This window comes from Ylistrum balloti, unplaced genomic scaffold, assembly GCF_031769215.1.
Source record: "Ylistrum balloti isolate Yb309-2 unplaced genomic scaffold, AGI_CSIRO_Ybal_v1 Utg369668, whole genome shotgun sequence".
In the NCBI taxonomy this organism is placed as follows: Eukaryota; Metazoa; Mollusca; class Bivalvia; order Pectinida; family Pectinidae; genus Ylistrum; species Ylistrum balloti.
In genome coordinates, this window is record NW_026781915.1 from 2,853,797 (window position 1) to 2,869,328 (window position 15,532).

The 15,532-nt window shown below is 34.0% G+C and overlaps 1 protein-coding gene across 1 annotated transcript in view; it reads right to left on the minus strand.

Annotated features, from left to right (window-relative positions):
• Positions 1-2,333: 2,333 nt before the first annotated feature.
• The window catches only part of LOC132561569 (titin-like), a 130,975-nt gene continuing 117,776 nt past the window's right edge, over positions 2,334-15,532 (minus strand). The window contains exons 16-18 of the mRNA XM_060226259.1: positions 8,599-9,320; positions 3,626-4,812; positions 2,334-2,401 (exon numbers count right to left, since the gene is read on the minus strand). Of these exons, the coding sequence (XP_060082242.1) occupies positions 2,350-2,401; positions 3,626-4,812; positions 8,599-9,320 (1,961 nt within the window). The 3' untranslated portion in view covers positions 2,334-2,349. The remainder of the gene's footprint in view (positions 2,402-3,625; positions 4,813-8,598; positions 9,321-15,532) is intronic.

A 15,532-nucleotide genomic window follows, 5' to 3' on the forward strand; every position in this document is an offset into this window, starting at 1 on the left:
ATCAGTCGTGATGTCGAATAGGTCTGGAATATAATATCACTCAAGCATTCACAAACATTTGTTCTAATTCATATGTTACACATTGAACTGATATGTGATACAATCTACCAGGTACATACATCTGAGACATGTGTACAAGTGTACAATTCTATACTGATGTATAATTTTCACTTATGTATTTTATCATGTCGTTATATATACACAAAAATATATCAATAAACGACCACAGTGATGGCTGACATTCACATCATATCGACTGTTTCATTTTGAGAACTTGTCATAATATAGGTGAAATAAACCCAATAAATGCCACATAATTATCTCCTTTTGTATACTAACTAATAGTCTTAATCATTTACTGTATTAATACAGGTGTTATCTCCCCTTAACCAAGAAAAAATATCAATGAAATGCAAAAAAGGCACTTACAAAAATAAAGTTGTGGCAAAGATGACATCATATCTTAAATTAATTATGACAAAAGGATCAATTTTGAAGCCTTTGATATGATTGTGTACAGATGTACTGCATGTAGCAATAAGCAAGCCAACAGTGACCGAAAAGTATTTTAAAATTTCAACAATTCACAGGATTGGAAAAAAAGATATTCTTTCTTTTCTCATTCTGGTTCTCAAAGTAATGTTTTAAGTATGAACAGAAAAATATAGTATCTGATAACAGTATTATAATATTAGCTGGGTCAGATCTGGTCTCTTCCATCCTTTATGTAATCCAGGTATACTGATACATAAAACCAGGCCCTATAGTACAGCAGGTACATATACTGGGAATACATGTTATTTAAACAAGAAAACAATCATCAGGAAATTAACTTGAATATAACATTTAAGATGACATCAAAATTTGGAGATTAATTTGAATGGATTGGCTTTTGTTTTTTTTTTTATCATTGTTTTTTGCAAACTTGTTGTATAGTAAAATTAACATTGAAAAGTCCAGTCTGACAGCTATCCTATATCGTAAACAGGAAATATCAACAAAACAATTTTTTTTATGCTACTATTTACAAGCCTGTTGGCTCTCTCCAGGTGATTTGGTTATCACTGTCTTAATTTCAACAGTATGACATAATATACAATAAATAATGAAAGGAAAGATAATAATGTTATTAACTTTAAGGTGTAACAACACTAATTTATATATATATACACTCTGTTTGGGAAAATTGAGGTCAATATTTGAATCTTAATGGGGGTTAATGTTAAATGTTTGATATATAAAATTATAATTCACTACAAGTAGTCATTTGCTAAGTATTTTTGTCTATCACAGCATGATGTGAACATTCAGTATGTTTAAATTGCTATTTATTTATCAAATAGTGAATATTGAAGTGAAGGAAGAAGCTATACTTCTTATACAATCTAGAAAAATTAAATACTTAACCTTCCATCGTATGCTGGTGATTTGTTCTATTTCCTTTTTAGTGTCATTATCTATTAACAAGTTTTTGCAATAGTGACAGACCATGGCTGCATAGAAAAACTGTGAAGACTACATATGCATATCATGGAAGACTCCCATTTTCTTGGCTTCTTTTTACAAAACATAAATGCAAAAAAGTTCCTCAATACTAGGGCACTAGGGGTTTGGATTAGCAAAAAGAAATCTTGTGCATTTACACAAGGAGGTGATAAATCACATGTTTTATTCCTTAAGGGTAGGTAACAAATCTTACTTGTTTTATTTCTTCAGGGGAGGTAATTTCACTTCCTGGATTTTTAACTCAGTTTGATATTTGAGGACTGAACACACAAAAAAAAATTACATGAATTTCATTTACATTTATATATCAAGACTACAAAAAGGGTTTTAACAATTTTCAAAAGTTTCAAAAAACTATCTATGAAGGCGACACACCTTCACCTTTGGCAGATTACAGTATGTAGATGATGCATCATGCTATTAAAATGAGTGAAAAAGTAATAATTTGTTCAAATGCATGTAAAAAATGTACAGAAAAATTCATAATCATTGCACGAAGGAAATTTCTTTGCGATGATTGAAAATATACTGAAAATAATTTCCGACTAATGTCCTTATTTAGGAATGTGAGAGGTTGACTGAGGAAATCAACATACTCCATAGGTTTCTCCCAAATACTCAGCAACCTTCCGGCCAGTTTATCAAATGTAGAAGGGCAAGCACCAGGCTTTGTATATATGCTCAGCATTGAACTTTTGCTTAAGCTATATTTTTTTCTCTGTCATCAAAGAAAATCCTCAAACTTGATAAATTTAACAATGTAAATTGCATATATCATGAACACCGAGGCCTTTTGAAGAGAAAATGTCACTTCCCAGGATGAGAGTTCCATGGTGTCACCATTCAACTTGGAGTGTTTGCTTTTTTGTCTGCAGCAATCTTTTCTCTCTGCAATCTGTTTAAGATAAAAATTAGGAGATATGAGTCATGCTAGTAGGTTAGAATTGCTCATATTTTTTTTCCCTAAATTGATCACAATGAACAGACTTGCAAACATATATGATAAACACTACGTAGCTGATGTTTGTAGATAAAAACAGTTGTCTTTATGTAATAAAGATAAAAAAACCCCAGTAGTGTTGGTCAGTGTAAAAAAGTGTAAGTAGGTAAAAACCAATTGTCTCTGTGTAAGTAGGTAAAAACCAGTTGTCTCTGTGTAAGTAAGTAAAAACCAGTTGTCTCTGTGTAAGTAGGTAAAAAACAGTTGTCGATGCATAAGCACACATGATTCAACATTGCCCAAAATCAATACATAAGCATTATAGATGTAACACGCAGTTAAGTGTTAGTATGGTCACACCTTTAAGTCCAGATATATACCAAGTGTATTCAGCTTTAGGATCAATCCTATGTAGTTATATGATGGACTTAAGGAAAAATCCTACATGATGTAGCTAAACAGTTCTATAATGGACCGTCTTCATGATCATAATTAACCTTTTCCATCCTGACAAAGTCTGCAGTGTCAGAAGGGCACAATCAGAAGACTGATAACATAGAACAAAATTTAGTCTCGAATGTGTGAATTTGTGAATTACAACCAATAGTCAATACACAGTCAAACCTGAAGGCCAGTATTAATCAGTAATAATATATATAAAGACTACCTGTGTATAAAGGCCAATGGTTTCATATCCAAATATAAAACAGTGATTAGGTATATAAAGACTACCTGTGTATAAAGGCCTTTGGTTTCACATCCCAATATAAAACAGTGATTAGGTATATAAAGACTACCTGTGTATAAAGTCCACTGGTTTCACATCCCAATATAAAACAGTGATAAGGTATATAAAGACCACCTGTGTATAAAGACCACTTTTCTTTACGACCATTATACAATGCCTTATGCAATAGGAAGCACTACAAATTTCACTCTAGAAGAATTTGCAGACACCACATAAATACTTTTTAAACTTCATTTTATAAAAGGGTATATTTTGTAACATCAGATTTTAGACAGGTATTTCTCCATTATCATTTCATAGACAGATATTTTTGACTTTACATCAGATTTTATAGACAGTTTTTTTTTAACATCATTGTAGACAGGTATGATTAGAATATTTCTTATGAAGAGGTATCAAATATTAAGCCGTATCTAAAAAAGAGAACTTACCTTAGTTCTTCTTCTCGCTCTCTCATTTCACGGAGTTCCTTTTCAATTTTCGATTCGGCCTTCTGTGTGGTTTCTTTATATGAGAACAAATTTGAGCCCGCTGAAATACTGCGTTTGAATCTATTGGGCACTTCCTCCTTAGGCAAGGCTACTGGGGTGATTGGAAGGTCTTTAAGAGAATCAGTATCTGAATGTTCAGAAGGTGTTTTTTCTGAATCATTAGACATATTACTGATACTTCTTCGCTGAATATTAAAGTTACGTTTAACTGGTTTATCCGATTTTTCCTCAGTGTATTTAAGAGTTTGTATATGATCCTCAGAAGTTGACTTGATGGTTCCTTCCTGTTTCATTGCCATCTCTTTGATACGCTGTTTCTCAAGTTCTCGTTGTAATCTGGATGACCCATAATTCCTCATGGCTGCTGATTTTTCAGATGACCTTAGGTTTCTGTATGGTGACACAGTTGTAAAGAAATCCTCATCAGTTCCATTAGAAACAGGTGATGGTTCGACATTCACTGTCGGTTCTGGAGCAGCAATCTCTGGCAGACCTTTCTGCCGTCTTAGTTCATTTTCTCTCTCCCTGGCCAATCGTATCTCTTTTTCGATTGGGGTTTCCGATTTTGTTGGAAAAGCATCACTTTGATTCTGCGGTGTTACAGGTGGTGTCATAGTTACATGAATGCTTTTGTTTGGTGTGGACTGACTAGAGACTTTGTTTTGAACACTTGGGGACAAATAGTTTGTCTTAGTAGGCTGTGATTTTTGAGGTGTACTTTTCTGAACAGACTGCTTTGAACTGGAGATAGGTGATTCTTTAACAGGTTTAGGTGATTCTTTAACAGGTTTTGGTTTTGACAAAGTCTCTCTCATCTTCTGCAATTCTTCCTCACGCTCTCTGATCTCACGAAGTTCCCTTGCAATAAGACTCTCCCCTACATGTTGGTAAGCACCAATGGCTTCCTCATATGAAATCTCTGACTGTGGATCAGATTCAACTTCCTGCGCCTCCTCAGGCTTGATTTTGGTTTCCGAAAGTACAGGTGTAGGGGCCACTGGAGGGGGTTGAGAAACCTCTGTTTGTCTTTGTTTAGCTATTTCCTCCTCCCTCTCATGCTGAAGTCGAATCTCACGAGCTATTACACTCTCTGTAGCATCAATCTGATCATTGTTGGAGTCCGCCTCCTGTGTAAGAGATGAAACATAAATATGTAAAACTATTTTGATGAGTAAAATATCATTACCTGGTATCTCTGCATCATAATATTGACTCTTAGCAAACAGATATATAAGAACAAGAATTGCTGAAATGGGATTCCGCAATTTACCATTTCAACAACTGGAAGCATGTTGATCCAGTCTTTCAGATACCTCCACATTATCTACACTGTTAGGGTGAAGATGTTTAATGATAGTGCAAGGCAGAAAAAGATGTAAATAAAAGTTGATGTCGAAATATCTGCTTATGACAGATAGCACTCCAGGCAAACAATGAAGAAGAACTTTAGTGAATAAACTTTCATTCATATTCTATGTTTCCAAGTTAATACTGAAATAGCAGTGTGGTGTAGTAACTTATATGTTATCAAAGTAATGTCTCACCAGTTCTCCGAGGTGCTTCATATAATACCACATGTTTGTGTCGAACAAAATCCAAAATGACATGCAGCGTGGATCATACTTATGTAAGCAACATATTATGCATCCAATCCGCTCAAATAATTAATTTTCAAATAATACTATGTTTGTCCAGCATGGAAAATCATTTCCAATTTGTCCATACCTGTGTGTAGCAGATAAAGAGTATAGCTATCAATTGCTCTGGTAACTAATAATTATAAACATGGATAAAAAAAAAATGGTATCCCTTGAATCAGAAGTGGACTGTTCCATTTCTACACTAAGGTGAGTCCTATGTACTCAGGAAGTGTGAAAGAGGAACCTTTTCAGATAACAGCTTGCAATGTTTGAAAGAACACAATGATATTTATTGATTACATCTATGATAAAGACCCAGTCTGTTGCAAGAACATATTGACAGATAGATTTACGAATTTCTAGACGAACAAGGGACAAACATGTCGTTCAATAATCAAAGCAGATGAAACTTAAAAAAAAAGCTATCAGAAATATCAGTAGTGTCTTGTATATTCATCTTTTTTTAAAACCTGAGTATATTATTTCATGTTAACACCCACAGCTGGCTTTACTTGATGGCTTTGTTCAATAAAATCTTCACTACAAGTTTTAACTCTTAAGTTAAAAAGTACCAAACCATTTAACTACTGACTAATAGATAAAGTAAATAAATGAAAATTTAATATTTGTACTAAAGTGAAGTTATCTGAAATTATCCATGACTTTAATTAATGATAAAAACTATTTTGAAATCTAAAGTAAGTTCAACATTAAAAAATATCTCTATTTCAAAATACTGAGGTTAACTTTTTTTTCAAAATCTGAGGATTATCTGTTGGTAGACACTAACAATTATTTCTATCAAAATGCTGAGACATACTTAATATACAGGTTGTACATGTGAAAATTGCTCTTACTTTGGTCCACACACCACTTTGTAGAAGATGTATATTTCCATAAGTTCCCACAGTGTGAATATCCCGATCCCTAGAAATCTTCATTGTGGTGTAAAGTCTCTGTCATAAACTGGCTAAACACTTTTAACACCTAATCCAAAAGGATAGCGAGTTTAGTGTTAGAGTTACCAATCATCTATCCCTCAGTGAGAAAATATTTTGAATGCAATAGGATTGAATTTTCTATTTATGTGACGTGCGATTCCACGCTTACGCCTTCTTCTCTTTTGAAGTAGATTAAATTTAAATAACACTCGGTATATCTAGCCAGGGCTTAAGTAAACAACTTCCCCTAACATGCATACCTTCGACATGGCTACGTTTGAGGACGTGTCGTAATCTTGGAACCATTTATTATTGTCATTTTTTGTGTTATAATGTCAAACAGTCAGCCTTAAAGGCTGTCTAGCTGGGCGTGCCAAAGTATTGATGTGTACCAAGTTGTCAATCAGGCAAAAGATGACTTGATCAGCTCATACGAGGAATTGCGGGGTTATTGAGAGGGCAGGTGTAATCTACTAGTTGGTGTAATACTGGGGATGATGTCACATGGTCTGCAGTCAAAGAATTAGGTGTGGTGTTGTACAGAACGTGTATTTGCTTAAAGACTAATAAAATCTATGTACTTTATCATCTTCCCTATGAAATCATACATCAAAGTACTACTTCACACTAAGAATTATGTTTTGGCCCCCAGAGGTTTTGTGATGGGCCAACTTCCCAGATTTTGAGTAATAATCAGTTTGTCCCCCATCCCCTCCTCTTCCACCTTTACATTTTTCTCTTTCACATATTTTCAGTAAAAAGTAATGTCTTGGTCTCATGGGGTTTTGTAATAAATGCCACCCTCCTCCCTACCAGTCAATGGTAATATGTTGATCCTCTTTTATTTGGAGGAGGGGGGGGGAGGTATTTCCAGGATAGTTACGGCAATATATACAGAAATAAGGATACACTAAAACAAGTATACCTTCAGTCTATACTAATAGACAAGAAGGCCATGTAACAGTCATCTGACAATCAATGAATGGATGAACAAACCACAGAATTTACAGATGGTGGTCTGACAAAACTGATCAATTCCCATAATGATATTTGAAACCACATTTGGTATAAATCCATACATGCATTAAGGAAGAATAGCATTTTGAAGCAAAATCATTGACTAACTTTCCCATTTCCAGCCCTGACCCTATGTCTCTTGGGGTCAAATTAAATTGAATTAAAGAAAAGATAACCCATCTGCAATAATGCTCAGAACAAATCTGACTGAAATCCACCCAGGTGTAAAGCATGAGTAGTGTTTTAAAAGAAAGGACAGAAATGGTGCACGATTACGGACGATGCATGATAGCAATAAAAATGGCTACTCAAATTCAGGGTCAACTGACCATTTTTCTTTCACCATGCTGAAATTGGTGTTAAAAATGAAATCCTGGTAAAGACTTGTTCTTTGTTTTTTAAAAAAAGTTTATCTTTATAGCATTATCAATAACTTCCCTATCATTCAGATATCTAGTATAGCTTCCTCATATTTATGAATTCAGCCCAGGAATCATTGGCAAACATCTTACCTTACCTACGCTTTACCAGGTAAATATTTGATGAGGATGACAATTACCTTCACAAAGTACACAGGAATATGCTTCTGAACTTCTGGCAGGTACAACATCCCTAACATCTTCCCTTGTATATACCTCAAGTAAGAAAGCTGTTTCTGCTGAAACAAGTCTGACCAGCTTATGGTCTGTCTCCAGACTAAGGTCTTACAAAGTTGTCAGCTGTTCCCTGATATAGCTTTATACTTTGTGACATACCATATATTTCATACTGTGGATTTGATCACCATTTTATATTGTTTTATTGTGGATGTCTAAACCCAAGGCATAAACTTTATCATATAATGTGTTTCTGTATGCTTAAATGTCAAACAGTTCACTGAAGCCAGACAAAGTACAAATATAACACTAATATAAAGACATTTGACAAATTACATTTTGGTTAAAAACTTACGTTTAGTATTTGACTAACTAGAAATATAATAAATGTTGAAGGTTCGAGGATTTGTTAGATCAAATTGAATGTTATTACTATCAATTTGATTAAAATCGTCTACCACTTTGGTTTCAGGATCGAAATAACCTAGATTAGTGGTTTAAGTAGTATGGAATAAGATACATTTTAACTTTGTTCTCGGCTTACTTAAATATCCAGGCTATGTTATATTCATACTGATGTCAACAGTGATAAATAATAGGCTGACATTGTGTAATATCAAGATCCTGTATTTTCAATGAAAATCTAATAACACAATGGAGAAATCTACATGTTATGTAACTATGGTTACCCGCATTCTTCTTTCATCATATAATATTACCTCACTGTCGCTGACGGCATTCTGACTGACGGCCTGCTCGCGCTCCTGTTGTTCCTCAATCTCCTGTTTGATGATGGTTTCCCTTCGTTGCAGCTCCGACCCACGATCAGCTTCTGTCATTTCATGGTACATTGTCTTTAATTCATTATTGTTGTTGTTATTGTTCTGTGCCTCAAAAGTTGCTATTGTTTTCGTCTGTTTTGATTCCTCCTGGCGTTTCAAAAGCTCCATTCGATCCTCCTGCTCACGTTTAAGCATTTCCTCACGCTCGTTTGCCAGACGAATCTCACGAGCAATGGCACTTTCGTTAGCATATTCGTCTTCCATTTTCCTTTCACTAGGTGGTTCTTCTGCAGTTGTCTCTGCAGAATTCACCACACCCACTGGTTTATAAGGAAGCTTAACCTCCCAGTGTTTGACAGCAGCTTTTTTAGGCGTTGGTTTTGGAGCTGATGAAGGTGTTGATGACAGAAACAATGTCTCCCACTGTTTCCTTGTCGACCCGAGATCTGCAATGGATTCTCTGTCTACAATTTCTGTGGTTTTTCCGTCATCGACTACGTTTGCACTATAAAGATTAACCTTCTCAGGTACGTCCTCCCACTTGACGCTGCTTTTAAGAGCAACTTTATAATCAGTCTCTGTCGTACTATCTTCCTCACTGCCAGCGTTCCATTGCGGTTTGTCGGCAACTCCTAGCGATGGACTTGGTTTGCTGTTATCTGTAAATACACAAAACAGGTTTCAATGTAAAAATGGAAATGACGCATTAGACAAGATCATGACAGCTACACGTAATTTTAAACGTCAGTGACATAATGGTTCTACTCTGATGATGATCTTTATACAAAGTTCACATCCCTAACTTGAGTATACTTTGTGATGTAACCTCTCACCTGAGATTTTACAGGTATAACATATTACCTTAGATCTTACAGGTAGGATACAATACTACCTGTTGAGATGTTAATCAGCAATGCTGATATATCATCTAAGGTGTATAATGTGTAGTACATAGATATGACTCTGATTAGGGTGAAACTGTCATTGTTTTCGCTATGTACCATGTCAAACACAGCTGAAAGTAAATAAATCTGAAATGGTGAACACTGGCAAGTGCATACTGCTTAAAAGATATGTGATTCATATACAGATGTTTTTATTTTATATATTATGCATGAAGTTTGCATTCTTGGCAGGTAAACTCCAAATACATTTTGTAGCAGACAGAATAGAGTTGTTTGAGTCCCATTATGTCAGTGTTTTTCCATATATAATGATAGATGATTTCAAGTGAGACAGTCAATAAGATTCTGATCATACCTGACCCCTATAATGTCACATTGGAATGCTCCATCCTTCGATCACAGTTATAGAACAAAGCTAAGTAGGGGTGACAAGATGTGACAACATTTCAATAATACTTCAAAAAATCTTAAGTATATGACAAGATTCAATACATTCCATTGAAGGTGTACAATCTGTCACAATTCTAACAGTAGTGAAGGTAAAAACTATATTCTGATATCAATAAATCTGTTTTTAAAATCTGACACAATTAAACAATTACTGTTCAATTTAAATGAAATGAACAGACCCTGACACCCCTTACCCATCAGTAGACAATGGTATACTGTATAGAGGACAAACCAGGTGATCAGGATGTTAAAACTGATCCGATAAGTGTCACAAGAACTAAATATATTAATTTTACTGTCAGTTATTATAAAATAGAATTCAAATTAATCCAGTCACCAGTCAACTCTTAGTCATAAAGGTGAAAGTAGATAATAGTTTAATCAATCCTACACAAACAATCTTACCAGAGGAAACTATGTGAAGAATGTCTAAATCTGATAACAGATAGGACCCGGCTAGGTAAAACAGCATACATAACAATGGAAAAATATAGTGGTAAAAACATTGTAAAATTTAAAATATATCAATATGATAAAATAAAAAATAAATCACTTTTCTCATAAATACCATTAGCACTTTTCAAATCCATGTTTAGCAATTACTAAATCCATGACAGTCCCAATAAAAAATAAATCACTTTTCTCATAAATACCATTAGCACTTTTCAAATCCATGTTTAGCAATTACTAAATCCATGACAGTCCCTCTGATAAGTAGGAAGTGAGAGACCTAAAAGAAACCACCTAGGACAGTCTTGTACTTTGTAATGTCTACCTACCCAACCACAGTCTGATTTTTGCCACATGAGACATTTTAAACTTATAGGAAGTCTTCTCTCAATCACTCAATCTGCAATCCATGGACAAAATACCTTGACTAGCTTAGAGAAAGCTTTTATATCCTCCATACAGTTGGGTGGTGTGTGTTTTTATTAAAGTTCCCTTCTTGAGGGTTATATCATCCCATAAATTAAGACGAATATATCACAAATTGTAGTTGTTTTTATGTATCACCAGGGTGGAACACAAGATTTGTTGATATCAGAACAAGTCCTGTGTGATGGAGTCTGTGGGACCTCAGCATATTATAGATTAATTGGTTTCACAAAGGACTAGACACAGCAAATTAAAGTTTAATTTTATTGAAGAGACGTAAGTAAATAAGAAAGAATGAGTCATAATGTTACTATAAGTAATTCTCCACACTTGTTCACCTGCCAAGGATATACTGTAGATACCATATATGGTCCTCTGGTGCCCCTACCTAACCCAGCTATCACCAATCATGTTAAGTTTTGTTAGTTTTTAAGTCAGCATTGGCTCAAAAGGAAGTACAGGGTTGGACAATATCTTCCAGCAGCCGATCTGGGAAATTGAAGCCAGGTTGTCTAGGTGAATGATAATTATCTTATCCACTATGCCTCCTAACAACAGTTACATCAAATAAAGCATTACATCAAGTATTCTACTATAGGCTACAGACAGACTATGTAGAGGTGTAGTGATAATCTACAATGACCGAGTCAGATAAGAGATGATTGATACACAACATAGATGTCTAGGTTATCACACTGATACTAATGATAATATTTCTATTGTACTATTATAAACAATAATTCTTTATTGAAGGGCTGATAACTCTATAACATGCTGTACCTGCTCAGGTGGGGCAGGAAATCATACAGATTTTAATTAAGCCTCATAAGATATATAAAGGGGAGATAACCTTTACTTACAGCTTACACTGAATAGCTAATCATTGCTAAATTACCTCAAAATGAGAATATTTAGAAGGGGCAAATTAAACGCAAGGAATATGATATACAGACCATTAAAAAATTTGAAGAGAAGGTTATTCTCTTAAACAAAATTAAACTGCAATTAATTGGGCATACAACAAATGCTTCCCCAATAACCAAGCTTAAAGGGACATTTCACAGTAAATGTTAATTGAAAAGATGATTAATGATGAAAAACATACACAAGACTGAAATTAAATTCACATTAATGTGTTACAGAGGGACAACCAAAATAAAATAGTAAGAAAATTATTCTGTTTTCATTTAATAAATTAGTTTTCTAATGGACCAAATTGATGTCAAACACGTCGTCATGACGTAATTCTAACTCTATCCAGGACCTTGATGTGACCTTATGGAGTGGCATGATGTACCAGTGTACAGCTGACAGATATGTGGTGTAGGTTATCTTACTAATGACAGGTACGTCACTGTCATACGTCAGTATTACCTGTAGATAACCTGATCCTAAATATAGCTGTAAACACACATACAGATAAATCTGATGGTTCTGTTATAGAGCTTTCTGTAAGTAATCATACAATTATACTGCAAAATTATATTTTTCAGCTGAACTCAAATTTCATGGTTTTCCAAAAATATATAATTTAGTTGACACTTGACGTCATAGATAAATTTTGCTCAAAAAATCATCAAATATTGAAATCTGTGACAATTTTCATTTGCTTAACATTTTGTGGACATTTAAATTTGTGGAATGGCCACTGACTGAACAAAAATAATAAAAAAAAATTGAGGATTTTGTAGATTTTTTTTGTTTTCCAATAATCTTACACTTAAAGACTCCATAATCTCATTTCAATTGACATGCACATAATAATATCAAATTAAATACTGCTATTCAGAAAATAATTATATTATCATTACAAATTCAACTTAATTTTGACTTCCGTTAACATCTGCTTTGCAAACAAGATGGTTATTTATCTCTGAATTGTTATGTGTAAACCATTTAGGAGATGGGTAATTTTGAATTCCTTTACAAAATTACTCCATGAATAAACACTCATTAACCGTATAAAATTCAATCACATTTTCAACTCGTTATAAGATATCAGTCAGCAAGTTTTATATTTCATCACAAATGAAAAAGAAAAGTAGAAAAACATGATGAAACCCTTCAAATATCCTAAATAACTGTTTTTAACCACCTCAAGTACATCCTAGTATATCCCACACAGTTTTTTTGTTGCTAAAAAAAGTGCACCAGTTTGTTTGTTTTACAAATTCCTTCCCCAGAAAGTAGTTTTGATTGATGACCATGTTTTAGGGGAGTTCCTCAGTGGACATAATCCTGCCGTTTACTTTTCTTTTACGTCATAATCCACACCCTGAAATCAGGTGTTATATATACAACCCACAAGATAGGTGCAAACCCAGGTGAAAATAAAATCTCTTCTTGATATATATGCTTTTAGTGACAGGTGAACATGCAGGTAAAATGCAAAGGTATACACACACCTACACAATAAAATCTTTTATCACTTGTATAACTTGCTCAGTAACAGAGACTGGTAGTATAGATTGGTACGTACTATTAGACTGAGAAGATAGTTTCTGCATGTATGAAATTTATTAGGGCAATAAATGTAATACAATGCATAAACAATATGAAATCTTATTTCTTTCCCTCTTGTTACGATAATGTGAAATATGGTTCTTAAAATGTCAATACCATTTAAAATATGATTTAATTTTAGAGTCTATAAAACATTATAGCCTCACTTCTATACAAACCATTTATGGGATCAGATGTAGAACTATGAACTAAATCTTTTGAGAGGTTGGGAGATGACATTGATAAGTGAATGGCCAGAGGGATGGGACAGGACGGACAGGCAACACTATAATCATGCTATTCCATAGAATGACTGGGGAATAAAACTAGGAAAAACCAAGACACAGAGATTGACAGAACAATAGATAGACAAATGGACAGAAGGATGGATATATTACATCATACACATGTAAAAGAGGTGCTGCAAAGCTTTAAATTGCAAGTTTTAACACTGATACAAAAATAAAGAATATTTGAACATATCAGAATTTTAACAATGTTATTTTCATCATATTAACTAAAAAATCTGAGTATAGGATCAACATCAAATTTGCAAGATGGGAAAGAAATGAAAGTACAGGTTCTAATTCAGCATTCATCTTACTGGACTGAAATGACTAAGGTATATAGTTGACTGGTGTGTTTATAAACACAAGTGTAATCTGCATGCTCAAATAGACATGTATCTTTATGTGTAATTTTTCATTATGAGTCATGAATATGCTATTTCAAAATTTTTCAAGTGAACAAAAGTTATAGATATGTCGTTTTAAATCAGTCTCACTGGTATACTCTCTATCTATGTCATATTTCAATAGACTATGATCTTATTTGCCCCAGCGTTCATACAAAGAAAAATAGGTCAATTTTTTCTGAAACATGTATATGTATACATTTGTAAATTCAAATAACGTCATATCTTTTTGATGTAAAATTGTATTCTTAAGGCACAGACTAACAATAAATTAAAAAATCCTATCTCATTTACATTTCAAAAGAATTTTCATGCAACATAGATAAAAAAAAATAAGTATTGGATATATTACAGTAATATAAACCTCAGGGTTCAGAGTCCAACTACTTTCCGTCAACATACACTGAATTTTTTCATCTGTTAAGTGTACAAGGATAATATCTAGATTGATATCAAGACAGTTAGCTGTATGTTGTTGAGCTTTTTCTGAAATCACTTATTCCAAGTAATGTTGCAGAAAAGTATTCACATCACAAAGGCTGTAACAGATATCTTAGAGGATAAATTCAACAGTATGTAATCAACATTTCCTTCCCAGTGTTGTTTGTGTTTTTCAGAAGCTATGAAACAGAAGAGTCTCTGATTTTGTCCTTGGGCACAACATTTTGCATTAATTGCTCTGAGTGATTTGTGACCAGGGCCTCCTGTGTGTTGTTCAGTGAGGTAGCCACCAGCTCCTATAAGGAACCTTGCCTCAAAATGACCTTGGCTGTTTATAAACCCAGCAAACAAACAGTGATAAAACAAAACATTTCTTTGTTATTGGAGATATTACAATCATTGAGACTTTCTGCCTTTAGCTTCCTCAGCTTTAAGCATGGAAATCTCCTATATTAATGATTCATTCAGTTGTAATATGAAATTAAGAAAAGACTGAAGTACATCAGAAGGTAGACAGTGTTCTATACATACCAGATTGAGATGGGATATTCAATATCAGTACAGCTGTAGATGAAAAGGTCTCCATTTTACAAACTGTTCACATCAGTTGTGTCAGACAGAAATATCCAAATTCTTATTTCCTTGATATCTCACATAACTGTGATTATCAGTATCTGAGTATCTTTGCACCTGTCTTAGGCACACCTTGGACAGGTGTGACAATACAGTCAGGTAATATCCTAAGCTTGATGTTCACTTGTTAATGATATTGTATCAAAGTTGTCCGGTTTTGACCCTCAAAATCAGCAAACAGAGCTTCTAAACACTTCCTGCCCTTTACAGAATTCTAAATCTCCAAACTGATTCCAGTTGCTATCTCTGCATTTGGTCCGACACTATCCAACAGATATGGTCTCTTTATTCTGCCAATCAAACTTTCTCATAAGTGTCATCGTTCCTTACTGGAGAGATTACTTGACATGAAGCCATTTACAAAATCGTA